Source organism: Canis lupus, chromosome 29 (genome assembly GCF_048164855.1).
Source record: "Canis lupus baileyi chromosome 29, mCanLup2.hap1, whole genome shotgun sequence".
NCBI classification, from domain to species: domain Eukaryota; kingdom Metazoa; phylum Chordata; class Mammalia; order Carnivora; family Canidae; genus Canis; species Canis lupus.
In genome coordinates this window covers 30,917,993-30,945,166 of record NC_132866.1, presented here as the reverse complement: position 1 = coordinate 30,945,166, position 27,174 = coordinate 30,917,993, and the positions used below count along the sequence as shown (strand labels likewise).

General features: G+C 50.9%; 1 protein-coding gene and 1 long non-coding RNA gene across 4 annotated transcripts in view; one reads left to right on the top strand and one right to left on the bottom strand.

The window, feature by feature from the left end:
* Window positions 1-27,174, bottom strand: part of SLIT1 (slit guidance ligand 1) — a 170,459-nt gene that overhangs the window by 6,286 nt on the left and 136,999 nt on the right. For both annotated transcript variants that reach the window (XM_072805858.1, XM_072805859.1), the window contains exons 22-33: window positions 26,626-26,694; window positions 23,802-23,873; window positions 21,150-21,221; window positions 20,285-20,356; window positions 11,839-12,002; window positions 10,202-10,326; window positions 9,832-9,929; window positions 6,520-6,659; window positions 6,271-6,364; window positions 3,571-3,708; window positions 1,993-2,230; window positions 390-520 (exon numbers count right to left, since the gene is read on the bottom strand). In XM_072805858.1, the coding sequence (XP_072661959.1) occupies window positions 390-520; window positions 1,993-2,230; window positions 3,571-3,708; window positions 6,271-6,364; window positions 6,520-6,659; window positions 9,832-9,929; window positions 10,202-10,326; window positions 11,839-12,002; window positions 20,285-20,356; window positions 21,150-21,221; window positions 23,802-23,873; window positions 26,626-26,694 (1,413 nt within the window). The remainder of the gene's footprint in view (window positions 1-389; window positions 521-1,992; window positions 2,231-3,570; window positions 3,709-6,270; window positions 6,365-6,519; window positions 6,660-9,831; window positions 9,930-10,201; window positions 10,327-11,838; window positions 12,003-20,284; window positions 20,357-21,149; window positions 21,222-23,801; window positions 23,874-26,625; window positions 26,695-27,174) is intronic.
* On the top strand, window positions 207-6,658 carry LOC140621069 (uncharacterized). 2 transcript variants are annotated; one of them, XR_012020782.1, is made up of 4 exons: window positions 207-579; window positions 724-1,770; window positions 2,597-2,853; window positions 4,982-6,658. It is a non-coding gene; the product is annotated as an uncharacterized lncRNA (long non-coding RNA). The 2 variants fall into 2 exon arrangements; XR_012020781.1 differs by having other exon boundaries at window positions 207-1,770.

The following is a 27,174-nucleotide window of genomic DNA, read 5'->3' as shown; positions in this document are numbered from 1 at the left end:
AGCAGTTTGGGGCAAGGGCTACCATCTTACCATCTCTCCTTCCCACTGTGAGGAGGAGATAGGATAGGGAAGGGTGAGCCCACCGCTCAGGCCTCAGCCCCAAGCTGGGGCCTCACTAGATGGTTGAAATGCCCTTCCTACGAACAAGGGGTAGTGGAAGGGGAGGTGGGTGGGCGGATGGGATGACTGAGGGGGGCACTTGACGGGATGAGCACTCAGTGTTATGCTATATGGTGGCAAATTGAACTCCAATAAAAAAATATACCAAAAAAAAAAAAAGAAATGCCCTTCCTCCCACTTGGGCAGCCCAGGTGCCAGTGGTCCCAATAACCACCTGCTTTTGCCCTGGGAGACCCTGAGCGAGGGTGGTGGGCATGAGGAAGCCTTACCTGTAGATGGCCGAGCTGGGGTAGCTGCCCGGGTCATAGCTGACACGCACGTGACCCTGGTACAGCTCCACTGCCATGTGGTCATTGTCTCCATTGTACAGCAAGATCCCATTGTCCTCTGCCGTGGAGACCTGATGGGCAAGGACACATTTTCTCCCACCACACTCCACCCCACCCAGCGATGGCACAGGTAGGTGGGGGACCCACATTTGGAAGAGGAATGCTGTGTGCAGAGCTGTCCTCCCCTGGCTATGTAGCCTGCCCAGGGGACATATCCTCCAGGGGATGCTGACAGAGGCTAGTAGCCCCTGGTTCACATCCCATCCACTGCCAGGTTGGCTGGGGCTGCAGAGAGAAGGCAGATGGACGAGCCCAGTCCTGGTAACCACTTGCTAGGAGGAGCAGGTAAGAGACCTTAGGGCGACCTGTTCAGAAAGTCCAATGGGTGTGGGGTAGCCTGTTCTGCGGGCCTCTGGAGCCACTGAGAGGACAAGTTAAGGAAGGCTGTCTAACAGCCGTGACCACCCAAACCTGAAAAGAGCCACTCAGGAGGTAGTGCCTGTCTCTGGAGCTGTGCAAGCAAAAGCTGGAGCTACCTTAGGAGGGAGATCACTCTACAATGCTGTAGGAACCATGATCCTTCCTTGTTCCTCTTCTGTTTCTTCTGGTAAAGAACCTGACTCCCTGGTCTCCTAGGGCTGGCACATGGCCCAGGGAGGATGCATCATAGCACCCCATCTCGCTGGACTCAGTGGCTGGGCCAGGGATGGGCACGTGGCTGAAGGGAGGCCAATCCAAGATCTTCCCTGAAGTTGTGATTGCTGTCCAACCAGCTGGCAGGGCAGAGCCTGTGACAGGGACAGTGGGGCTGACCTCACCTCTTTAAGGAGGTGCCTGAGGCAGTGGCTGGGAGGGTTTGGGTGAATGTTACTTTGTTAAGCAGTTAGGCTAGCTGTATTCTTGCAGTGTAGACAGTGTGGATGGGCAAGATGAAGTGGGGGGGGGGGCATGGTAAGCATGTTGGGAGGCTGAGGGGCTCTGTGAGAGAAGGAGGAGAAAGATGCGACTGCTGGGGTAGGGAATGCAGTTGGAGGAAGAGAGCCAAAGAGGAGATGCAGACTTTGATCATTTTCCATGTGATGTGCACCACCCCCATCCCTCCAGGTAAACATTGCCATCCAAGTGCGATGTGCCTTTGCCCTCAACAAACCAATGCTCTGAGACGAAATTCAAGACATGAAATGGCAAAATAAGGGCCCCAAAATAAGGGCCAGGAGGCTAAAGATACAAGGCCAGAGCTGAAGCCCAGAGCCAACTCCGGCCATGTCCCAGGCCATAGAGAAGTGTGTGTGCAGCACTGGAGGCTGGAGCTGAGGAGCAGGTGAGACGGGATGGCGGGAGAGGATCCGGTCACCTCTCCACCCTTTTCATCCTACCCTGGTTTCAGATAACCTTTCATGTACTTGACCCACATCCAAAGAGTTTTGATTAACACAGGTTCCTCCCTGTCCTCCTGGGCAGGGACTCCCCTCAGTGCTCTGACCCGAGGCCACACCCCCTGGCGCCCCACTCGCCTCTGTGACTGGGCACCCTGAGCACGCACCTGCAGCGTGATGTTGGCCCGGGGCCAATTCTGCAGGTCAGTGAACTGCAGGTAGGTGTCCCGATCCACAAAGTTGACACTGAGCAACTTCTCACACTCGGGGCCGCCGAAGCCTGGGAGGCACTGGCACACAGGCCCACTGCCCTGGTCCACACAGTTGGCCCCATTCTGGCACTCTGTCCCCTCGCAGGGGCTTCTGGGGGCAGGAGGGCGGGGAGGGGCCTCACAGAACTGCCCGCTGAGAGGGAAAAGATACAGGTCAGAGAAGGCTGGGCGAAGGGGCAAGGGGACATCTTTCTGTCCCACGGTCCTGGAGAGAAATTTGCTGAACATCTTGGGAAACCAGATCCTTAAAGCAATAGAAGATGCTCCTAATGAACACTTTTTCCCCCAAGAGAACTATGAGCCAGAAGGACACTGAAAACAAGGTGAGAAGCAAGTGTGGTCCCTGGAACAGCACCATCGCTGTCACCTGGGCATTTGTCAGAAATGGAAAACCTGAATCTACTTCTTACCAAGATCATGTGCACATTACAGTTTGAGAAGCACTCGAGGCTCGGGGCAGTCAAGTCTGCTAGCAAACTCACTATTGTCCATTTTACAGAAAACAGACACAAACAAGAAAGAGAAGACTCAAATGACTAAAGAAATAAAAGAGGGGACATTACTACCAGCAGGGAGTTCTGACACAGCCACACCCATAGCACCAGTCTTCACAGCAGCCAAGAGTGGAAACAGCTCAAATGTCTCTCAGTGGATGGATACACAGATGTGGTCCATACAATGGAATAATATTCAACCACAAAAAAGAATGAAGTTCTGATGTATGCTGCCACATGGATGAACCCCAAAAACATGATGGTAAGATCATATGACTCCATTTATATGAAATATCCAAGATAAACAACTCTATTATAGACACAAGTATTAGATTATTGGTTGCCTTGAGCTGAGATGGGAGGGGGTAGGGTGACAGATAATAGGTATGGAGTTTCCTTCTGGAGTAATGAAAATGTTCTCAAATTATTATGGTTAATGGATGTACAATTCTGGTAATATACTATAAGCCACTGAATCCTATATTGAAACTGGGTGAATCTCAGGGCATGCGAATTATAGCTCAATTAAAGTGTTTAAAAAAAAAAAAAAGACCCAAGCAGAGCATGGGAGGTAGATGGCCAGGAAGGCAGCCCTTCTTCCCCAACCCCAACCCTGGCCAAAAACCTTTCAGAGAAGTCAGGCTGTGAAGATAAGTGACCTTTATGCCAGGATGTGTCTTCAGAGGTCTGCTGGGCAGGTATGTGGTGGGCACTGGCCAGTAATCTGTACCCACCTCCCACTCCCTCCACCAAACAGTTTAGGGACCCTGTGCTTATGCCCTGAGTGATTAGGTAGTTTTCCCACAGCCACACAGCTGGGGTTGGCATCGCCATGGTCAAAACCCAAGGATCCAACTTCCAAGCTCTGACCCTAATTCCCTCCCACCCGCTGTGCTTGGGGGCTCCTGCCAGCTCCAGGGCTGGAGGCCAGGAGGCCTCGGTCACTCATGCTCACTCGTGCTCCCCCAGGGCCACTCACCTGTAGCCCTCAGCACAGAGGCAGGAGTAGCTGTTGACTTCATCCACACACTGGGCCCCATGCTGGCAGCGGTGATCCCTGCAGTCATCCTGGTTCTCACTGCAGTTGTCACCCACGTAACCTGGTGCACACTCACACCTGGCACGCATGCAGGGATGGGGGGCAGTCAGTCCCTCACTCAGTCGGAAGCCCATGGGGTCTGGGGGATGTGTGACTATGGGACACCCAAGAGGTCAAACAGAGCCCAGGAGAGAAAGCTGCCTCCCAGCATATCCTGGGACCCTTTCCTGATACAAGAAGAGAGCTTGCGTGGGCCTCTGGGTGGGGGCAGGTTCTGGGCCGGGAGCATGAGAACAGATCTTGTCATGGAAGACCTACCTTGACCACTGACAGCACATCTGAGGCCAAACTCAGGGCCTTTCCACAGCACAAGGCCCTGAATCCTGGGGCTCAACTAGCTGTTTTCTCCAGCCTTCCCAACTCCACTGGACTGGCCTCCTGGCCCTCCCCCTTCAAAGGTCATGCCCCCACTCAAGTGACACGAGACCAGCCCCCAGCCCTCACTGGGCTGCACTGGTTGCCTGGAGATCAACCATTTGCCTATCAAGGAGTATACTCCTCCACCTACTTTTCAGTCACAGCCTTGTGAGATGCCCCCTGTCCTGCTTCCCCCTGCCCCCACCATCAGGGCCCACCCTATGGTTGGACCTGTCTCTACTGGCAGCAACCTGCACCTCACCAGCACTTCCCAACTGCCACCACCTACTGATTCTGGAACATCCTCTTCTCTCTCCCTGCCTCTGTCACTCTGGTCAATACCACACCTCCTCCAGGAATCATCCTCCCAGCTATCATCAAGTGATCCCTGTTGGAAACTCTTCCAAACTGAACTGCAAATTCCACAGTTCAACCACACAACCTGGCAGGCAGGTGCTCCTGCCTGGATGTTTGTTTTCATTCCCAATTTTTTAAGCTGTAAGAAATACTTTTCTACCCAAGTGAAAATACATACACCTATGGGCACACACACCCTAAAGCCAGCTTAATGGCACAATACTCCTTACTACATAAAATGCCATGATGCTCTGACAGTTCTTCTATTTTAGGTTAAGGTTTTATTTATTTAGGAGAAAGTGTGAGTGAGCCAGGGGAGGAGCAGAAGGGGAAGGACAAGCAGACTGCACTGAGCCCAACCCGGGGCTTGATCTCAGGACCCCAAGATCATGACCCGAACCAGACACTTAACCAACTAAGCCATGCTTATGCGCCTCTGTTTTAGTTTTTTGAGTTAATCGACCCACCCTGTGGTCATAATCCACTACTGAGTCTTGAGCTGCAGTCTGAAAAATGTTGCAAGTAGCTGACCGTCCACCTACTCCACCCATTCACACTCACTCCTTCCCTCACTCAGCCAATGTACCGAATACCTGCCGAGTTCCAAGCACAGCTGAGTCCTTACATCTTCCCTCCAAGGCGGAAGCTGAGAGAACCGGCGCTACACAGCAGCTGTCTGCGCACTTTTGGTGCTATCAGGGACTCTTCCTGGCGCAGTGTGAGGGATGAGGGGCAGTCCTGCTTTCTCCCACCACCTGAGGTCCAGCCCCTCTGAGCAGCGGGCTACCTCTTGATCTGCCACTGCTCCTTGGTCGGCTGTGCCAACTCCACCCCAGCAGCTCACCCACAAGCATGGCAGCTGTGCAGCTTTTGGATGGAGACTTCCATGTACCTCTCGATCTCAGTAACCCCTGTCTCTTCCTGCCATTGTCCTTGGGTGGCCCCTGCTGGACCGTGGGCTCCCTGAGAGGCTCCACTCCCCACTCTGGCCTGAGTGGCTGGGGTTGGGTCCCTCAGCCTCAGGCCTCAACCCTGACCACCTGTCCTGACCAGTGGAACAAGGGTCCCAGAAATGTTTACAAAGCTGCAGATGGAAACATTTAAAAAACCCACGATCTTCATGTAGTTTTCAGGTGACAGCGCACTTCTATATATTCTAACAATGATGGTGACAATTGTCAATGACCCCTTATCCAAACCTCCTGGGGCTAGATAGGTTTTGAAATTCAGAAGATTTTGGATTTTGGAAAGGCTATTTGTAACAATGCCTAAAGCATTATGTAACACATCAATGGGATCTGGGGCAGCCCCTTAATTAAACATGTTCATATTTCTGCAGCAAAATCTATACACGTTCACACTACATGGCAAGAATAGTGACTATACATAACCTCATATCGGTGGGGGTCAGGTTTTATTACCAAATATGTTCAAGTCAAACCAGGTTTTGCTACCAAATGGGCTTCTGGTTTTCAGAGTTTTGTGCATTTTGTAACTAGGGAGGAGAAACTGTGGATCTGGAAAGATAATAGCCCCTTTATGGAGCACTTATCAGATGTCAGACTTGGAGCAAAGTACATTTGTTCATCTGACCCTTATACCTACCCCAGGAGGGAGCTATGGGGTGCCCACTTTGCAGATGAGAAGACAGGCTCAGAGGGGTCAAGGCATCCACTCAGGGTCATACTGTAAACCCAGGTCTAGTTGACCAAAGCTATACCCACTACTGCCCTATCCCCACCCAGACTTGCAGGAACCTGTATAGCCAAGACCAAACCCACTTTTGACAAGTAAGGAAATAGGAGGGGAGGGGAGTGACTTCAAGGCCCATGCCCTTGTCTGGCCCTGAAAACAGGCAACACTGACCTGGGCCCATCTGGAGTACCCACACACTGGGCCTCGTGCTGACACGGGTTCAAATCTGAGGAGCAGAAGTCCACCAGCTGCTCACAGCCCCTTCCTGGGGAAAGAATGAGGAAGGGGAGAAGCTGCCCCCAGACTCTGCCAGGTAGCTGGGCTAGCAGAAACCCCTGCAGACACTGAGTGGGGGCCTCAGCCCTTCTGCCCACAAGACAGGGGCTCAGGGCCTGTGCACCCCCGCCCCGCCCCACTTACCCGTGTACTGTAGGGGGCACTGGCAGGTGTAGTTGCCCACACCATCCACACAGATACCCCCATTGGCGCATGTGTGCTCCACACAGTCATCCGTATTCACCTCACAGGTTGGGCCTTCAAAGCCGGGGGGACAGGAACACCTGAGGGGAGGAGGGAGGGTGGGTGGGCCCAGGACCAGGGCAGCAGCCTTCCTGAGGCACTGATGGAAGCCTGTGTCTGCAGGTGACTACTGTCATCCCAGAACTTTGACCCCTACCCTAGGCCAGGCCAGGCCCTTGCTAGCTGCTGAGGTCACACTAAATAAGACCTGCACCATGGGGACTCACAGTCTAGCTGTGAGGCCACCAGAGAAAAGTTGGTAGGTACCAGGATGGTGCCACACTGAGGCCAGGTGGACAGAGGCAGGGGACACTTGGCTCATACATCGGGGGTAGGGGGTAAACAGGAGCCAACTTGTGGAGGGTCCTGGGAATCCATGATCTTCCAGCCAGTGTACACCTTCCCCCAGGGGACACCTGGGGTCTTCCAAGCCATATGTGGGTCAGAGAGGTCTGAAAAATTAATTTCCAGCCAGATCTTCAAGTTCAGCACTCTGAACAGACCTACCCCAGAGCTTTAGAAGGGCGCATACACCTCTCCCAACCTGAGTGCAAGGTGGGACGTGCCTGGAGCCTAGAACCCTAGCGCCAAATAAAGGGACTATTAGGAATATAGAGGTTTCCAAAGTAACTGGACAAATGCTTTTGCAAGAAGTTCTAGTTCTGTGCATCAAAAATCATTGAAGGTGTAAGAAACAGCACAGATCACAGGGTAAGGGAGGGAAAGCTGAATGGGAAGTCATCCAAGGAGAAAAACCATGAAAGACTCTTTATGGGAAACTGAGGCCTGATGGAGGGGAGGTAGGTGGGGGGATGGGGTAATTGAGTGACAAGCATTAAGGAGGGCACATGATGTGATGAGCACTTGGTGTTATATACAACTGATAAATCATTGCACACTACATCTGAAACTAAGTATGGACTTTATGTTGGCTAACTGAATTTTAAAAAATTTTAAAATAAATCATTAAAGGGACACATAGTGGAATTGTCAGCCGATAGAGCATTAAAAATACTTTTTGATGACGGATTACTCTGGGGTTTTTGGCATATAAACTCGGAAGGGTTTCAAATAATTGAGTGACACGCTGCAATAAAAATTCTAATCCCAATGGCTTATCTGCATAAACTTTCTCAAATTTCTTTCACAAATGCTATGTATGCAGCATATCTCTGTATACATAGATTTTTAAAAAGGAATATATTGGATGGTGAGCCTGCTCTAATGCTGTCACATTCACCCTGTGTGTTTAGAAGAACACACACAAAAAAGCCCCACCTATCTCTCTAGGAGTCTAATAAACTTTTACTTTCATGGGTGTTAATTATCAATAAAATTTTATAGTAGAGTTATTTCTGATATATATATATGTGTGTGTGTGTATATATATATATATATATATATATATATTATTGATATTTGTAATGACAACTCTGCAAAAGAAATCTCTAATCTTGGTGACAAGAAAAAAATTCTACAAACTTACACCCCCACGTTGGTAGCAGAGAAGTATGGCTGCAGGCTTGATAGTGGACCCCAGCACAGAACATAGACACAGGAAGAGAAATGGAGGTGGGAGTGGGGAGTAAAATGGAAATACTAGTACGAGGAGAAAAAAGGAGGTAAAATGTTTCAGCTGTTAAACAGGAGCTTATTGATGTGATTTTTTAAAGTGATATCAAATTGCTGTGCTATTCAGATTCCACTGGAAAATGATAAAAATGAACTAGAAAATGAGTTATTTTTAAATGTTAATATTTACAATATCCTGGAAACTATCTCCTTTGCAATGAGAAGTTCAACTGACTGGAAAAATTCTAGCTAACACTCTAAGAATGTGTGAGAGGGGATGTAGTTTAAAACATCTGTTTAGGGATCCCTGGGTGGCGCAGCGGTTTGGCGCCTGCCTTTGGCCCAGGGCGCGATCCTGGAGACCCGGGATCAAATCCCACGTCGGGCTCCCGGTGCATGGAGCCTGCTTCTCCCTCTGCCTATGTCTCTGCCTCTCTCTCTCTGTGTGTGACTATCATAAATAAATAAAAATTTAAAATAAATAAATAAATAAAACATCTGTTTGGTGGGGGTATGTGAGCAAAAAGGTATGAAGCACACAATTCTGGGGTCCACCCTCCAGCTGGGAAGGGGCTACCCCAGCTGCACCCATCCTCCACCTAGCAGGCTCTTCTGAGGGGTCCTCTCAGCCCCCCAAGCTCCACAGACCGCCCCGTCCAGGAGTCTAGCGTGGGGCAGGGCAGGGGAGGGTGGTTGCGGGAAGTGGGGGGCTGGATGGAGTGGCTTCCAAAATCCAGACAATGACAGAGCCTATTTTAAGGATGCCGTTTCCAAGGTGATGACCTGTAAGCAGTTGTTCAGTGTTTTTTTACCCCTGGCAGTTTGGGTTTGCAGAGAGAGGTTTGGCCATTCCCACCAAGTAGATTCAACAGCATTTTCCAAAGAGTAAATTTGTTTGGCTGGCAGTTTATTTTCAGCAACTAAGTACTATATACTCCTCTGAAAAATCTCTGGGCCCAGGAGAACTCTGAGAAAGTGTGGGGGGGTGCTCATTGAGGGGTCTTGGGGGAAAGCAGGGTGAATGGGAGGTGGGGGCTTACATGGTGAGGTCAGACAGCAGCCGCGAGGGCTGGCCCTTCACGGAGTCCAAGGGGAGGGGAGAAACAGCTGCTCAGCTGTGACCAGTATGACCCATGAGACCATGAGGGCAGGCCCCAGGGGGCGCAACTGGGCCTCACTCCCACCTCTGGGAAGGTCTCCCCACCTGTCTCAGGGACTGCTTGATACCAAGGCACTGGCTAGGGGCCCTGCCTCCACGCAGCATTGGCACAGCAAGCGGATGTTTGACTTCCAATTGGAGGCCTTGGGGGACAGTGGAGATTATAGGGGTTTAAACCACCCCTGAACTACCCCTTAGCACTGCCACTGCATATGCCCTTGGCCACGAATTGCCAGGCCATCAGAAGGCCCTCTGGCACCCAGTATGAGCAGGGAGACGCCTGGAGCAGGAGTGAGCAATGCAGCCCCAGGCCCCAGCCTTCTCTCTGGGCAACAGGGGCCTGGCCTGGGTAGGCATGGAGGGCGCTCTAGGGAGTGCCTGCCCCTCCCCAGCACAGGGAGACCTGGGCCATCCCACTTGGGGCAGGCTGCACCCAGGCTTGCACTCCCACCCATCAGGTTCCAGCCCTGCAGGCAACTCACGTGAACCCGGCGTCCCCGCCCTCCTGTGGGCGGCAGGTCCCTCCATTTCCACAGGGGCTGCTGGAACAGCCATCCAGGGATACTTCGCAGTCTCGGCCCTGGGGAACAAAGTGAGTGAGCAGGACATCAGAGACACCCAGGGATTGGTGTGAGCCAACAGCCAGCCCGCCCCCTCAGCAGTGTGCCTCCTTGTCCCCAGAGTTACTTGCTCAGTCATTCATCCATTCATTCATTCGCTCATTCACATGCTACATCATTGATTAAACATTCCCTCAAGCGCCGGCCCTGGGCACCCTGCAGCCCCGGGCACCCTGCGCAAGCGTGAACCCGTCTTACCTGGAAAGAGCAGCCCGCCCCCACCTCCACTCACCTTATAGCCACTGGAGCAGACACACCTGTACACCTCCAGGGGGTCGTTATGGCAGGTGCCCTGGTTCCGGCACGGGCTGGATAAGCAGGGATCGCACTTGGCCTGGACAGCCAGGGTGGGGGGACCTGAAGCGGGGGAGGGGGCAGGACAGTCCTCGGGTCGGGGTTGGGGGTGGAAGCCCTCTCCCCAAGATCCAGGCCCTCCCTGTACTTCTCCCGGGTCACTTTCCCACCCTCCTTCCTCAGCCTACCTCCCCGGCCTATAAAAGGAGTTTAGTAACAGCAGCTGCCTCAGAGGCCTTAGGGATTAAATAAGCTAATTGAAAAGCCTTAACGGATGGGCGCTGGACGCGGTGGTCAGGGCCGAGCCGGCAGCGTGAGGGCACCACGGTTGCTGTGACCAAGGTCAGCTCTGGCTCCCCGCCCTGCCCTGTCACAAGGAGCAGGAGGGGACTCGGCTCTGTGAGGAAAGAGTCCATCTGCCTTCAAGCTGTTTCTCTCCAAGGCTGATGGGGGAGGATCCTTCCTGTCACCACAGGCAAGACCTCCTGCAGCCCCTCCGGACGGTGAGGAGCTGGCAGCCCCGCCGCCTGGGGCATGGCACCTGCTGCACGAGGACCTCACAAGAACAAAAGCCATCGGGTAAACTCAGGTTCCCACTTAGGACTCCTTCTAGAAATGGAAAAATATGGGTCCTGCAGAAGAGGCGTGAGCATTACAAGAAACACTGCAGTAACAGCTGGAAGGACGCATGAGAGGGCTTCCCGGATTTCCCACGCGCTGTGTCCCGGCGTGTTCGGTGAGAATCCTGCGGGCCACCGTGTACCTTGCTGGTGTGCACGCTCTGGGTCAAGAAAACCTTTTAACTTGCCAACACCGGCCCTACCCCTTAAATAAATACCGAGCCAATGTTTTGCTCCCAACAAGCCACAGCCAAGCCCTTCTGAACCGTTACCCCGGTGGCCGGTGACCTACGGCGGTCACTTCCATTTCCCATGCAGGTCCGCGAGCCCGCGGAGGGCAGGGGCTGGGCCCCAGCGCACGCAGCTGGCCCCGGGGCAACCCTCAGCCACCTCCCTCGGCTCAGTGGGCTCCCGGGCCCAGTCAGTCAGTCAAGCTCTGCTGAGGAGGACGTACAGACGCCCCGGTGAGGCAGCTTCAGAGCAAAGCGTGCAGGAGTCTCCGTCACGCTCAAGCCCTGGAGTTGCCAATGTCAGGAGAGGGGCGGCTGGGGCCAGGCTCGGGTGGGAGCTCATCGCTGCGCACAATCCCGACCGGCGCGAGGCCCGAGCACTCGCCCCTGAGAGGCTGGGAGCTTCCAGAAGTGCTGCTGTTTTGATTTTCCTTAGGTCACCCCTGGGAGGGATTAAGGCCCTCAGAGCCCGAGGTCCTGCCCAGCTTTCCTGGTTCGCTGTACGTCAGGACTAGAAGGTAGCCGCACTAACAAGCAGCAGGTGCTTCACTCCTGCCACCTGACCCCCCACTCAGGCGGTCACCGCAGGGACACAGGAGCCCCTGGAAGGCCCTGGCAGGATTAGGCAGGTCCTGTGGGCCCCCAGCAGCAGGTGGTGGGAATGCCACCCTGTGCTTGCCACCCCCTCCCCACACACCGCCCTCCTCTCGTGCTCCTGGGCTCACCTTGGCATTCAAACTTCTTGGCAGGTGTGGTGAGGAGCAGCTTGCCCTCCATGTCTGGGGGCCCCACACAGCGGGCAATGCCTGGCTCCTTATAGCCTGTCTTCACCCAGCTGGACAGCCAGCGGAGATGGCAGTCACAGTACAGAGGGTTGGCGCCAATGGCCCTGCATCAGAGAGCAGAGAGAGGCAGTCACCCTAATGGGGTCCTTCACCCACTAGGCACTGAGTTGCAGGGCACTCAGCGAGGGGCTGGCAAAAATCCTAACAGCCCCCGTGACACGAGGCTTTACCGTGCAGCCAGTGCTGCCCTAAGCACTTCCTGTGTGTGATTTTTTTTTGGTAAGATTTTATGTATTTGACAGAGCGAGCAAGCACAAGCAGGGGGAGGGGCAGAAGGAGGGGGAGAAGCAGGCTCCCCACTGAGCAGAGAGCCCGATGCAGACCCTGAGATCATGACTTGAGCTGAAGGCAGACGCTTACCACAGTGAACCACCCAGGCGCCCCTATGTGTCATCTTCCTAGCCCCCCCCCCCCCCACACCTCACTCTCCCAATTGCACATGTTGAAACAGGCTCAAGAAGGTTGAACACTTGCCTAAGATTGCACAGAGAAAGGGGGGAGGTGAGATTTGAACTGGAGCTGTTGAGCGTGGACCTATCAGTGCACTGCCTCCAGAGTGCATGGGGTGGGGTGGGGGGAGCCACCGTTTACCGCTGGGATGAACCAGCTGCTTTCCCATGGCCCTGCATCGAATCTTCTCATTAGCCCCACGGTGTAAGCTTTCTTCTCCATCTCAAACAGTGGGAACTGATCCTCACGTGGAATAAGTAATTTCCCTGGGGTCGCACAACTAGTGAAGGACAGCCCCCGGATCCAGACCTAGAGCTGACTCTGAAGCCCATACTCTTTAATTTTTCTTTTCATTTTTAATTAAGGAGCATATGAATGCATTATCATTGTAAACCCACTTTTAAATACTACAAACGAAAGTCTCCACCTCAACATGATGAACGTACTAAATTACACTGAACTGTACACATTAAAACGGTTAATTTTATCTTATAGGAATATCACCTTAATTTTTTTCAAAAAGGTCCATTCCTGTAACTCTGACAGAGGGGAGTTTTGTGCTATCAAATCACACATGCAGTGGCTTTTTGACCTAGTGATTCTGTTTCTGGAAGTTTACCTCGCAGATACACCTGCACAGTTGTGTAAAGACACCTGTGCAGTGGTATTGATTGCAGCATTGTTTGTAATAGAAATAAACTACAATACGTCCATGTTACAAAGAAAAGCTGCACCCGATGTCGCTACCAACCACAGAAGGACCTGTAGTCACATGGTCACCACACTCAGGCCTATAGCCTTCCAGTCCTCTCCCAAATTTACACCTAAGGTTCTTCTTCACAAATTATATCCACCTACTGCAGATCATTACCGAGCAACTTCTTGTCACTAAGTGCCATGTCTCTCCAGGTCAGCATAAATGGATCCACCTCATTTGGTCAGAGTGCTCCATAGCATCCCAAAGAATGGATATCTCGTAGCTTACTGAGCAATTTCCCTGTTGCCAGATATTCTGGTTGTTTCTAACAGCAGTGAACACTCTTATAGTGTGAGCATTTCTCTACAGGTGCCTAGAAGTAGGCTTCAGGTCGCAGAGGAAGAACATGCAGGATGTTTACAGCTGCCCTCCAAAAAAGGTTGTATCAGCTCATGGGCAGCATGAGGCCAGGCCTGCTTCCTCGCATCCCCACCTACCACTGCAGAGCCAACACACTTGACATCTTCCTGACTTACAGTGGGGGACTGAGAGATGGACGAGATCTCTTTTGGGGCGGGGGGATGAAGAAGCCAGAGCTCCTTGGTACAGCAAAGAGAAAAACAAGAGCCTGGGGCCTGCAGTTCATTTCTATCAACACTATTTTGCAAATAAAAGGCTGTGTGATGATAATGAGAACAGGCACATTTATTAAGTAACAAATGGATGCATGGCCCCTTTCCACCTGTTTCTGGGCAAGAGAGAGGAAGTGGCTCCCCCGAGGTGTGTTTGGTCTGATGAAAGCAGCAGCAATTCTGAGCAGGAATCACCCCAAATAGCCCAGCTGTTGACTGCACAGTCTTATAAGGCGGCTGAGCAAGACTTGGCCTCGGGCCCCAGCGCAGCTGCTCCCTGCCCGCTGACCTTGCGCAGCCGCGTCACATCTCTGGGGCTCACTTTATAACTCGATAAAGAGCCTGCGATCTGGAGAGGGGCAGAAAGACAAGCACAAATAACCTAAAATGGGCACCAAGGGAATAATGCAATGTGGAAAGGGCCAGTTCAACCTCGACGTGTATTTCATTTCTTCTGTCCTGATTTGCTGACAGCATCCATCCTGACTAATGGGACAAGGGAGATACCTTCCTCTCTCCACACTGAACAGCGCCCGGGCTGCTTAGACATAAAGGAAGCTCAGATGCTTTCAGTTTTTTGAAGCTGCAGTGTGTGTGTGTGTGTGTGTGTGTGTTTTAAAGACCTTTTTAAAATAATAGGAATTCAAAACTTATGCTATGTTTACATTAACCAGATATTTGATATTTTTAACCTAAAAAGTACAAGGTAATGTGATTATGTTACTCAAAATATAAATACAGAATTTATTTTAAAATATTTTTTTGGAGTGTACTGCAGGAGTGAGCCATGAATTTAAAGTTTATTATGAATAATTTCTTTCGGTCCCGAAGCTCATTTAGAGAAAATGCCCCCAGACAGAGGCCATTGTGAAATGTGGAAACCTTGACAGATCAGGACTGCCACAATTCCAATTCTCTGAAAGTCCCCCCATAAATGGCAGCAAAAGTGCATCTCAAATCTTTTTTTTTTAAAGATTTTTAAATTATTTTTAGGTAATCTCTACAGCCAAAGTGGGGCTCAAACCTAGAACCCTGAGATCATGAGTCACAATCTCCAGCAACTAAGCCAGCCAGGCACCCTGTGTACACCTCCAATCTCAGTGTCCCTTTCTGACTCTCTACATTACACAAAAATAATAATAAAGAATAATATAAAACTTCCAAACTCAACGCTATTCAAAAGTACATTCTGGGTTGACCAACATGTTTTCCTTGTTTCTGTATAGAGCAGCCTCTGAGCCACACCTGATTTTAACCGTTCACACTTTCATTTACCCAAAAACTGGGTTTCTGAGACTACTGTAGTAGTTCTGGGTTCACTTTCACCTGGGGACCATTTTTCCCACCGAAAATGACTGTGAGCTCAGCGAGGAGTGGAGAGTCCCAGGCCCAGCTGAGGCACTGGGGTAGAGACAACAGCCAGGATGCTTGTCCATCCAAAAGGGCTGTGGATTCAGGTTGACACCCTAGCAAGAGCATAAATAATCCTGTGTTGTTGTTGATCTTTGGTGTAACTTGGAAATAGCTGAAACAGGAGATACTCTGTGTGTTCATGCCAAGGCCCTGCTGGGCTTCTATTAATGTAACTAGGACTAAAATAGCTCTCCCATGGCTGTTTCACAGAGCTGCCAACTATAGAGTTTAGCACATACTAAAACTTCAAAATCCCCTTCACCTGAGCTATACCTCCTCTGCCCATTCTCCTCTCAGGCAATTTATTTGTGTACATCACTGTCTCCTTATACCGCACTGAAACTTCCTGAGAGGAGGAACTACGGTCCCCTGCTGTGCCTGATACCAGCAGGCAGCCCATGAATGTTTCTAAAAGCATGAGGAATGCACAAAGCTCAGTGGGAAAGCAAAGGAAATTCAAAAAGAAAAGAATCCTCCAGCATCCCAAAAATGTAACTAATCTTTCTGTATTCCCTTCCAGTTCTTGTGTTCACACATGCACATCAGTGAAACCAGAGTTCATGGTCTTCTTCATCCTATGTTTTCATCAAATAGTAAACTACAGTGCTATAATTCTCTAACCACTTGCTATTCTGTCCTATGGGCATACTGTGATCTACTTAATCATTCCATATTTACTTTTCACACTGAATTTTTTAAAAAGATTTTATTTATTTATTCATGGGACAGAGAGAGAGAGAGAGAGAGAGAGAGAGGCAGAGACACAGGCAGAGGGAGAAACAGGCTCCATGCAGGGAGCCCGATGTGGGAATTGATCCCAGGACCCCAGGATCACGGCCTGGGCTGAAGGTGGCGCTTAACCGCTGAGCCACCTGGGCTGCCCTTCACACTGAATTCTTAATGAATTCGTAATCTAGCCACCCCACCCCCCCCACCCCCCCCCGCACACAGTAAATCAGAGGCAACAAAATGCCAGATTATAGAAATGAAGAATGATGTTGGGGAACTTTAGCACAGGATTTGGCAGACAGTAAATATTTTTGGGGGAAGAGATGGATGGATGGATGGATGGATGGATGGATGGATGGATGGATAGATGGACAGACAAAAGGAGGACGATGAACTAACTGCAAAGTAAATATGGAAGTTAATAGCAGTAGAGAAGTGTGCAGGGTACTGGAGCCCACAGTGGCATGTGGGCCATAGTGGACCTTAGAAATAACCTTTGTACGGCTGAGGAGAAAGGCCCGAAGGAATGAATGAATTGTCTGAGATCCCACTGCAAGTTGATGGCAGAATAAGGACCTAACCCCACACATCCTGATTTCTCGAGTTCAAGGGATTCAAATATGGTGGATGGTGGACCTCAGCCTCCACCACACCCTCTGCCCACCGCCCCCTCCCGCATACCACGACCAAAGAAGAGACGCCCAGGCCAGAGTCACAGTAGGAGCAAAGGGCACTCCAGGAGCCAGGGACACTGGATGCTAACTCCTAGGCAACCTCTGACTTGTTACAGAGCCGTGGGTGCCTCCCACCCTTCAGATTGCACCTCTGTGAAGCCCAGAGTGAATGCAGTGAGTCTACACTGTCCTTTTATCATTCCTTGACTCCTTGCAGGTGCTCAAGAATTCTTTATAGAACAGTTACAGTTCTTATGAGCAGAGCAGATGGTGGATACATGGGAGCGCACTCACACACTTGAATCTAAGCATGTGCACAATTCCCAGGCTACTGCCTAGTTCCACTTGAAACCCTGGGTATAAAGGGCAGAGTTTATTCACGGGGTTGCTCCATTATAATGGAAGGTTTCTTTCACGTAGATGCTGTCTCAGAGAGAGACGGGCTTAGATGCAATGAGCAAACACATCTGATCGGTAATGCTGAGACCTTGTTCTACAATTACTGCTTAAAGGAGCTTTATTGACTGGTTTATTTCTTACAACCTGGATCTGGATTTTGGCTTGATGTCACTGTTCTCTTTAAAAAAGTCTGAATCTAAAAAAGAGAAGTCTGAATCTATAGATCAGTGTGGTTCAACAATTGTTTTTGCAGCTTTGTTTTTTTGTTTCTAAAAAACATGTTGTTTGTTCACTTCCCACTTGAAAAACAAAGCCTCTAGATTTTGAGCTGGAGACAAAATCAGAATGTGCTTGGGTATCATTCAGTTTTCATCAGGAAGGAGGAAACCCCCTGCATTGAAACCCCACGTATAAGAGATACATGAAGGGAGAATCTAAAGGCAGGAAAGGTGGGCCGGAGGCTTGAAAAGGTCCTGCCTGGTGGGGTGGAGAGCTGGAGCGGACACCTGTCAGGGGCAAGCAAAGGAGGTGCCTGGGCCCAGAGCAGCCACAGACCCTGGTTCCCACAGGGACAGCACAGATGCTCTCTGGAGAGAAGTATATTTCATTTAGGTCCTTAGAATTCCAAACAGCAGCAAAAAAAAAAAAAAAAAAAAAGAGAGCTCAGAACCACTAACCACCAGACACAGATGGAAACAAGGCCCTGTTGAACAAGAGTCCAGAGCAATAACCAACGCGTCCCCTGCCTGGCCTTTGTCTAGAGCCACCATCTCCAGCCAGGCTCCCTCCTGCCTCGTCCCATGCCAGCCAGCCTCCACATGTCACCATGGCTTTCCAGGAGTTTTCTACGACTTCGTTCTTGCACAATTCCCTTATATCTGTCAAATAAAATCTATACTCTTTAGCATGGCACAAAGGGCCCCTCACAATGGAATTCCAATACCCCTTCCAGAGCCATCTCCTCCCACTCTACACTCCTTACCAAACCAACCCCCTATAGCCTATGTTAGACAACATCCCTGAATGTGTTTACTTTCTTGCCATCTTGCCTTTGCACATGCTGTTCCCTCCTCCTAGAATGTCTTTCCCTATCTTCTCCCATGGCAAACCCCTAGCTAGTCCCTTTCCAATGGCAGCATCAACATCACCTCCTCTGTGAAGCTCCTCAGATTTCCCCAAAGTTAGTCACTGCTGTCTTAATTCGCTTTATAATATCCAGATGGTCCCAGAAGGCAGAAACCCAGTGGTAGTAAATTCTTCACCACTTGACTTACTGTGGTTATTCAGGATGTATTTATTGAGGCAATATAGAATAAATAAATAGCTCTGGAATCAGATACACCTAAGTTCCAGTCCTGTTTCTGTCATTTCCTGGTCTTAGGACCTAGGGGAGCTGCTTCATTTTTCAGAGCCTGGGCCGGAATGGAAAATGTAAATAGTAAGTGTAAATAAATACAAATAATAAATGTCAATACATAAATGCAAATAAATAAAAAATGGAAAAATAAATCCTACCCCCTAGGACAAGAGCCCCTTTTCCCTTTCACTCCCATGGCAGACATCACTAATCAATCATTGCACACTCTCCACTGAGTCCAGGCCAGCACTGGAATCTTCATTGTGGGTTCAAGGCAGTCCCTGTCAAATTTGGGGAACTGGAAGAGAGCACCATACCTACTTCTCACTTTAGTCTCAGAGTAAATGAATCACCACAGATAAAGTATTCACAGACTGTAAAGTATTTGTCCCAGACACACCCTCAATAAATAGTACGTATTACTACTTATTTCCTCAAGTCTAAGATTGTTAATGCACTACTGATTTAACGTGTTTTGGAAGGCGTGGAGAAATATCACCATATTAAATATATAGATCATTTGTAAGCTACACTATGATTTCTGAGACTAACATTTAGAAAAGGTGAGTCTTCCAACTGAGAAAATCCAGTGAGATTATTGGATGAACCTCAGGTGGTGCCACTGGGGGCCCCAGAAGGCCCTGGGTTGGAACGTGCCTGCCCACTCGGGCCCTGTGCACTCAGTGTGGGCAGAGAGAAGAAGGCCCCAGAACACCCGGGGTCCCAGCTGCAGTCCAGCTGTCCCAATTGTTGCCTGGGCCCAAAGTTGGGATGCAGGGAGAGAATGCTCTGCCCCCAGCCCCCTCCAGAAGTAGGATGGTCCTGTCCTGGCCCACTGCTTTTTATTGCTTTTCTTCAATTGTGGTAAAGATGTACATAACATAAAATTTGCCATTTTGGCCATGTTAGGCGTACAGTTCGTTGGCATCAACTAGCACAATGTTGTGCAACTATCACTGCTCTCTGGTTCTAAAACTTCATCACCCCAAACAGAAGCTCTGTACCCACTAAACAGAAGTTCCCCATTTCCTCCCACTCCCGGTACCTGGTAGCCACCTTTCTCCTGTAGCTATGGAGTTGACTATTCTGTACCTCATGTCCACGGAACCATATAGTATTGCCCCTTAATGTCTGGCTTATTTATTTCACTCAGCACGTTTCCAAGGCTCATCCATGTTTGTGGCAGGTGCCAGAGTTTCCTTCCCTCTTACAGCTGAAAAAGATCCCATTGTATGTAGACACCACATTTTGTCCAACAACTTGAGCTATTTCTGCTTTTTGACTACTGTGTGAACGATGCTGCTATGCACAAGGGTGTACAAGTGTCTGTTTTGAGTATCTGCTTTCAATTATTTGGGGTACACAGGAGTGGGATCGCTGGGTCACAGGGTCATTCCACATTTAGCCTTTTAAGGAACTGATCATACTGCTTTTTAAAAAATCCACATGGTACTGCCAGCTAAATGGTTTCGGAAGCAATTCTACATCAAATAATACCACTTCTTGGGGATGATAAATTTCCAGAGTTTATCCCCCACCCTGTGAAGTCAGAGGTACAGGAGTAGGGTCATGCTTAAGAACATGGGCTTTCGAGACAGAAGACTCCAGCCCCTACCAGCTATGCAACTTTGGGCAAGCTTCTCACATTTTCTAGACCTGTTTCCTCATATGTAAAATGGAATAATTGTGCCTATGCTGTAGGATTGCTGTGAGGATTAAATCAGCTGATGCAGTCAGTAAGGGTCATTACTACTTTTATGGTTGCTTATGAAGAACTGTCTTCAAATCCCATTGTTGTGACTGATGAAACATTGAATGTGTCAGAATCTGAGATGGGGAGTATGTGAAGTTCACAAGCTCAGTTTGTTTCAGGGCCAAAGCCACAAACTTTGCCAGTCTCAGCAGGTTGGGGGAGGGTCTTTCTCAGAATCCAAGTTCTGTTTAAATCCAAAGAGGTTGGGCCAAAGTTACTTACAGGTGAGACAGGGAGGTCACGTCTGTGAAGATGCCCTCTCGGAGGGTGGAGATGTCATTGCCATGCAGGGACCTGGGGAGACAAGAGGCCATCGGTGCCTCAGAGAACTGATGGAGGAGTGTGTCATGTATATCAATGCCAGAGGGAGACAGCTCCCAGTTCAAAGACCCTGCCCTGCTGGCCACTGGCAAGGGAGAGGGAGCCCCTTATAATCCAAGTACACAATCCTGTACCCCAGCCCTTCTGGAGGACTTGTTTTTCCCATCACAAATAACTCAAAGCACCATTCCTGTTTACACAACAAATGGAACATGTGTGCCCTCCCTCCCTTGGCCAGCGAGCCTGAGGCCGAGGCTCCCTCTCGATAAAAAAGTTACTATGGCAAGCCATAGGATGAGGATAAAGAATGTCCCCATGCCCCAGGCAGGGCTGCTGGAGGATTCCCACGCATGGATACCCAAGAGGCCGTTGCAACAGGCGTAACAGCGGGCTTTGATCACAGGGCAAAAACCTCCCAGTGGGACTTCTTAGAAGAAGTTCACAAATCCCTTTCAAACATTCTCCACCTGAACCGGAAACTCACATGCAAACAAGGGGCTACCTTATGTTGGATGCCATCCGCCCCCCACACACTGCTTCCCCAAACACAACGTGGGGCAGATAGCAACCCCCATTTCTCAGAGTTTCCTATTCATTCTTCAGCCTCCATTAGGGGCTCAAATGAGAATGGACCAGCCTCCCATCTTTGGTCACTATTGGCCCTGCAGGGGTCACAGACGCGGAGACATTTCTGCCCACCAGGTGGGCTGCAGGACCCTTCTTGGTGTGGATTTTCCTGGAGGAATGAAGAGCAGGGGAGACTTACAGCAGACGCAGGGAGCGCAGCCCCTGGAAGGCCAGAGGAGGGATACACTGGAGGGCATTGTAGCTGAGGATCCTGTGGGAAGAGAGGGAGGACAAGTGCAGGGAGGGGAGGAGGGGGAAAGGGAGAAGGGGGGAAGGGAAGGAGGGAGGGGAGACCAGGATGAGGAGGAGGCAGGCACCAAGTTAGGGACCAGACCCCTGCTGCCTGGCTCAGGGTGCAGGGGCCTTTTGCTCAGCAGCAAAACGAGGGAAGCCTGAGCATGGAAGAGGGTAGGGGCCAAGCCCCTGGACTAGTGAGCCTATGGACCCAGCCATGTCCCCCAACCCTTTCATGCCTCATGCTGTGCTCCTTCAGCTGCAGGGCAGGGCCAAAAACAAGAACAACTTGGGGCTTTTCTGCAGGTAAGGGGAGGTGACCCAGGCGAAGCCCTCAGCAAGGAGGCCGGGTGCACTTCCTGTGGAGGCTGCCCCAGTGAGGGCCAGAGGTGGGGTCCCTGTGAAGTTGACACCTGGCAGGGACCTGCCTCACGCCTGGGCTGGACAGGTGAAGTCTGGGCCTGCCTAGTAATTGACCAGTAGGAAGCTGTGGTGTTGTTGGGAAGACGCTGTGACCGTGTCCACCCCCGTTGTAAAGATGGAGACCAAGGCCCTCCCTGCAGGGGGACAGAAGGTCCCCATGGTGGCATAGTTAAGTCCTCAGCTTCTCAGTTTCCTGGCTCCACAGGCTAAACCACTCTCCCCCAGTGCCTCCAAATCAATGAATCCATCAAGGGCAGGTAGGCAGGTCGACAATAAAGGAAATGATACTCATAATAGTCCCAAATGTCTGTCAGCAGACAGATGGATAAATCGCCGTAGAGTGGAACGCCACTACTGACTGACCCGCAGGAACTAGCAACCCTTGCGGTGACATGGCGGGATTTCAAAATCACTATGCTGGCTGAAAGAAGCCAAATAAAAAAGAGTAGTGTCGTAGGATTCCATTTACATAGAACTCTAGGCGATGCTAACTCAGTCCTAGAAAGCCCACAGCTGGCAGCCTGGGATGGGGTATGGGGAGGGGACACGGAAGAAGGGTTGTCACAGGCCGGGAGGGACTTCTGGGGGTGATGGAAGTGGTCACTGTGTTGACTGTGGTGATGGTTTCGTGGATGGGAATGGAAGTCAGGATGTATCCAATTGTATGCTTTAGTATGTACAGTTTACTGTATGTTCACTGTACCTCAATAGAGCTGTTGTTAAAATAAGGAGAGCAAAGGGGTGTTCCTGTCACAGGAATGGGCCCTGGTTCTCCTTGCAGCTGCCAGAATCACTGAGACCAGGACTTCCCAGCCCCAGCACTGTTGACAATTCTTTGTTAGGCGTTTAGCAGCCACCCTGGCCTCTGTCCATGGGGTGCCTGCCCTCCTGCAGCCGTGACCACCAACAATGTTTCAGACATCGTCAAATGTCCCCCAGAGTTGATGGCAGCTTCACACATAGGCTTATAAAGACCTTGAAATGGGACCCAGTTGATGAGTAGGCCCTGGAGCAAATAAGTACAGGTGTGTAACCTAGAACGAGCATTTCATGGCCTCGGGCCCATATTCTGCTCCTGGGGGTCTGGCTGGGTCACGACCTAGTCGTTTTTTGGGAAGTACTGGCTCTACTGTTTGACCACAGTAGAGCCTAAGGGGAAGTTCTTCACTTCTTGGCACATTATCTGTAAAATGAGGTGTTGAGAAGGTGAGTGAGATACCTGCCTTAAGCCGCAGGCCAGTACAAGGGATGCCTGCTATACTTTCCAACCAACTTCTTGGAATGTAATTAAAGCAATTTTTAAAATAGCTCAGACTGGGGGCACGTGGGTAGCTCAGTGGTTGAGCATCTGCCTTCGGCTCGGGTTGTGATCCCGAGTCCTGGGATCGAGTCCCACATCCGGCTCCCTGCAGGTAGCCTATTTCTCCCTCTGCCTATGTCTCTGCCTGTGTTTCTTGTGAATAAATAAATAAAATCTTAAAAAAAAATAGAATAGCTCAGACTATAAGCACAAAAATGTTCAGAGGGCCACTGTTTACAACGGTCCAACAATAAACTGGATAAGGAAAGTATGGCATAGTCCTGCAAAGGAATACTAGACAGCTCCACACAGGAGTGCATCTCAGGAACATAATGGTAAATAAAAGAAGCCAGAGACAAAAAAAATACCCTGTATGATTCAATTTATATAAGGTTCAAAAATGGGCAAAATGAAACTTCACTGCATAGAAGTGGATCATATATAAATGGCAGCACTATAAAGAGAATCAAAGAAACTGATCACCATAACGGTCAGGGTAGGCACTGCCTGGAGATGGGAGAGAGGGGGAATGATCGGGAAGGGATGGGGGACTTTTGGGGTGCTATATTCTGGTTTTTGCCTTAGGTATTTACGCATGTGCTAGCATCATTACTATTTGTTATATGATATGATACATATATTTTTTTTGCATTTTTCTGTATGAATGCATGTTCACAATAAAAAATTCAGGTTTTTTCTTTTCGACTGGCAGGCCCTGGCAGGCCCTGGCATACTCCCTGATGGTGATACCGCGAGTGACCCACAGGGCTTGGGGAGGTCTCCGTGGCCAGAGCGCGCGTGCCCTCCCTCTACCTCCCCACCCCCGGGACTCACAGAGTGGTCAGCTGGCTCATGTTGGTGAAGGAGGAATTGCTTAAGGAGCTGATCTTGTTGTTACTCAAGTCCCTGGAAGAGACAAAAGCATCCTTGCTGAGAGGGAAAGAACGTAACCCCAGTAACCCCTGTAACCCCCAGCTCTCTGTAAGGGGCTCCTCCCCTCCCCTGCTGCCCTCCCTCAGGTGGCAGCTGGGGGGGGGCAGCAGGGAGGGAGGGGCCCTCCGCCTGCTCCCCGAGCTCCGCCTGCATCCCAAGGCTGCCTGTCTCCACCACCCCCCGCCCTGCCGCCCCAGCCCAGGCAGAGAGGGCCTGGCTTCTGCCCACTTGCACAATGGGAATGCTCCCACCAGGGAGAGGGGCTGCCTCCAGACTTCCAGACCCAGCGGCTCCTCTGTGCTTCCTCTCCCTCTGGCACGTTCCACAGGCTCCTTCCCTAGCCCTCCTACAACCCAAGGGGCGAGGAGATGGTGGCCACCTTCTTTCAAACTAGGCGCAAGGTCTCAGAGAGATGAAGTAACCCACCCAAGGTCACAACTGATACCCCTCTTCTCAAATCTCTTGCCTCTCTGTCTTTCCTTCCTCAGGTCCCTGATTGGCACCCACACCCACACTCCTTGGCTGTGCCTCTCAGTCCCTTGGCGAAGCTTCTTTTCCAGCCAACCCCACCTCACTGACCCTCTTGCTTCAGTCCACTCTGGGCGCCTTGGGGACGCTCCTGGCTCTCCTCCCCATGGCAGGCGACAGTGCCCTCCCTGTGGGCCCAGCAGCCCGCGTCTATGACTCCCCTCCAGGGACACTCCAGCTCCAACTCCAGTCCACGTCCTGTGCTCCCTGCCCCCACCCCCACAGCCCTGACAGCCCAGAGACTCGCCCCTCTCTCAGCCTCCTCCTCCCCCCTTTCTGCTCGCTCAAGCCGCCTCTCTCCCAGCTTCTGGCTCAGGCTCAACCTCATCTCTCACCTACAGCTTTGCCCCCCTTCGATCCATCTTCCACGCGGGTGGGCACCACTGTAATCTTTCTAAGACACAAATTTGACTGTGTCACTTCCCTGCCAAATCCCACAGTGGTTTCCGTGTGCCTAAAATATTAACCCAGCCACCTGCTGGGGGAGGGGGGAGGGGGGTGCTCCAAGTCCCCACCTCTCCTTCACTGCCTCCTCCACGCCCGCTGAGGATTTGCTGCTCTTCCTAAAACCCTCTCACCCCTGTTCCCCCTGCCCACTGGGGAGCTCTGCCTCTGCCCCAGCCTCCCACACTGGGCTCATCACCCCTAATGTGCATTTACCCCTGTTGGAACACTCATCACTTCCATGACTGTATGTGCCCCAAGTCTCTCTCCGGAATGCCCCTCGGACCACCACCTTCGCGGGGAGGGCCCTGACTTAGGGGCCCTCATATCCCCTTGCTTCATACAGCTCTTCACTCAGGAAATATTCGTAACATGAAACCATATGGGGCGCCTGGGTGGCTCAGTCAGTCAAGTGTCTGCCTTCGGCTCAGGTCATGATCCCAGGGTCATCCGACTGAGCCCTATGTCGGGCTTCCTGCTGAGCAGGGAGTCTGCTTCTCCCTCTGCCTCTCCCCCCACTCATGTTTGCCTTCCCCTCTGAAATAAATAAATAAAATCTTTAAAAAAAAAAGAAAGAAACCATATGCCTTGCCTTTATCTTCTCTTTGTAAACATTCCTCTAACTAATCTCATTCAAGACTGGTCCACTGTTCTTAGGACACACTGAGGTTCTTCACTGAGCACTCAGCACACTGGGTGTGTAATGGCAAGGACGGGCCCCACACCCTCCTTGCCTCCCAAAGGTATCCAAGCCACCAGTGCAGCTGCCCCAAATTAGACCAGCTGTCTATGTCTTCACTACCCTGTCACCGGCCTCCAAATCCCTGCCCTCCCTACCCCCTACCATGGGAACAATCAAAATACATCTGCTAGGTATTTAGGATCAGAGCTTCAAGATCCTGTAATCCAGTGTCACTCAGAGAAGCCAGTCCCTGAACTGATGTCCTACAACCAGGAGTTTATGCCAAAGTGCAATCACCTATGACACTAAACACACAACTTAGTTTAGCTAACATTATTTTCGTGATTACACTTTCTCAGTGAAAGAAGCAAGACATTGATTTACATTCTGGCGCAAGTTTCTTATCTAATTGAGGACCCATTACAAAGAGTTCTCTAGTGGCCACTGGTCCACAGACCACACCTGAAGAGCACCGCTGCAGGCCAAACTAAGATGGAATGTTATCTGCGGGAGAAACTGGCCAACGAACAGACCAAGACAAGTGAGGTGAGGTGTTAATTAGGCTGGGTTAGGAGGAACTAAGGTTATTTGGAGGCTTATTTCATATACGTTCATGGAGTGGAAAGGGTCAATGGTGGAAATAACAGAAAAAGATGTTAACCTAAAGAGAATCTTAGTTACAGACGTGTCTTTGTAGCTGCCAAATTTCATGTTTGCTTTGGGAGCCAAGGTTGGACTGAGAGGTTTTCCAACAGCCTCTACTTCTGCTCTGGCTCCTTCCTTTGCCTGGATGACCCTCATTAATGATCATTGTCAGCCCAGAGGTAGGCTTGGGGTGCTGTGCTGGGCAGAAGCCCACAGGGTCCAACCCAAGGGAGCCTGGAACATGCCATTCCCAAGCATGACCACTAGGTGGCAACACAGCTCTATGCACAGAAGTTCCAGGAGGGAAGGGGCAAAATTAAAAACCCATAGGCCAGAAGTGGAGTGGTAGGGAATTCCAGGAAATCTGGAGCCTGATGGTTGGATACCAGTGCCACCCTGGGGTCCTCAAGAGGCCTGCATACTCACACAAGCTGCAGGTACTTGAAGGTGGACAGCTGTCCCGGAACCAGTGTGAACTGGTTCCCGTCCAAGTAGCTACAGGAGAGAACACAATAGTTAGTGCGTAGGCGGCGGCAGCAGCGCTGGAGAAGCCTCCCCTACAGCCTGGGCCTTCCTGGCTCGGCTCCTCTCCTCTCCTCTCCTCTCCTCTCCTCTCCTCTCCTCTCCTCTCCTCTCCTCTCCACGCAGACCACACAATTAGCCCAGAATCACTAACCAGAGGAGAAAATATGCAACCTTGTAAGCATTTGGGTAGGTGCCAGCCTAAGAACTTGGTAGAAGCCCTGAGACACAAAGGCTGCCTTGGCTTCCTTCCTGCCCCCTGCCTCACCCGCTCAGCCTCCTCCCTGTTGTCGGGCATGACCCTGGCTCAGTCCTGGGCTCCTCACCCTCCCCTCTCTGCCTTGAGGTTATCCTGGCCAGGCAGGTGTGATCTGCACGTTAGTCCCTCCCAGGCCCACCTGTCAGGCCTGTGCCAGCTAGCAGGGCCCCCCCCTCCACCTGCTGGCAAGGTGC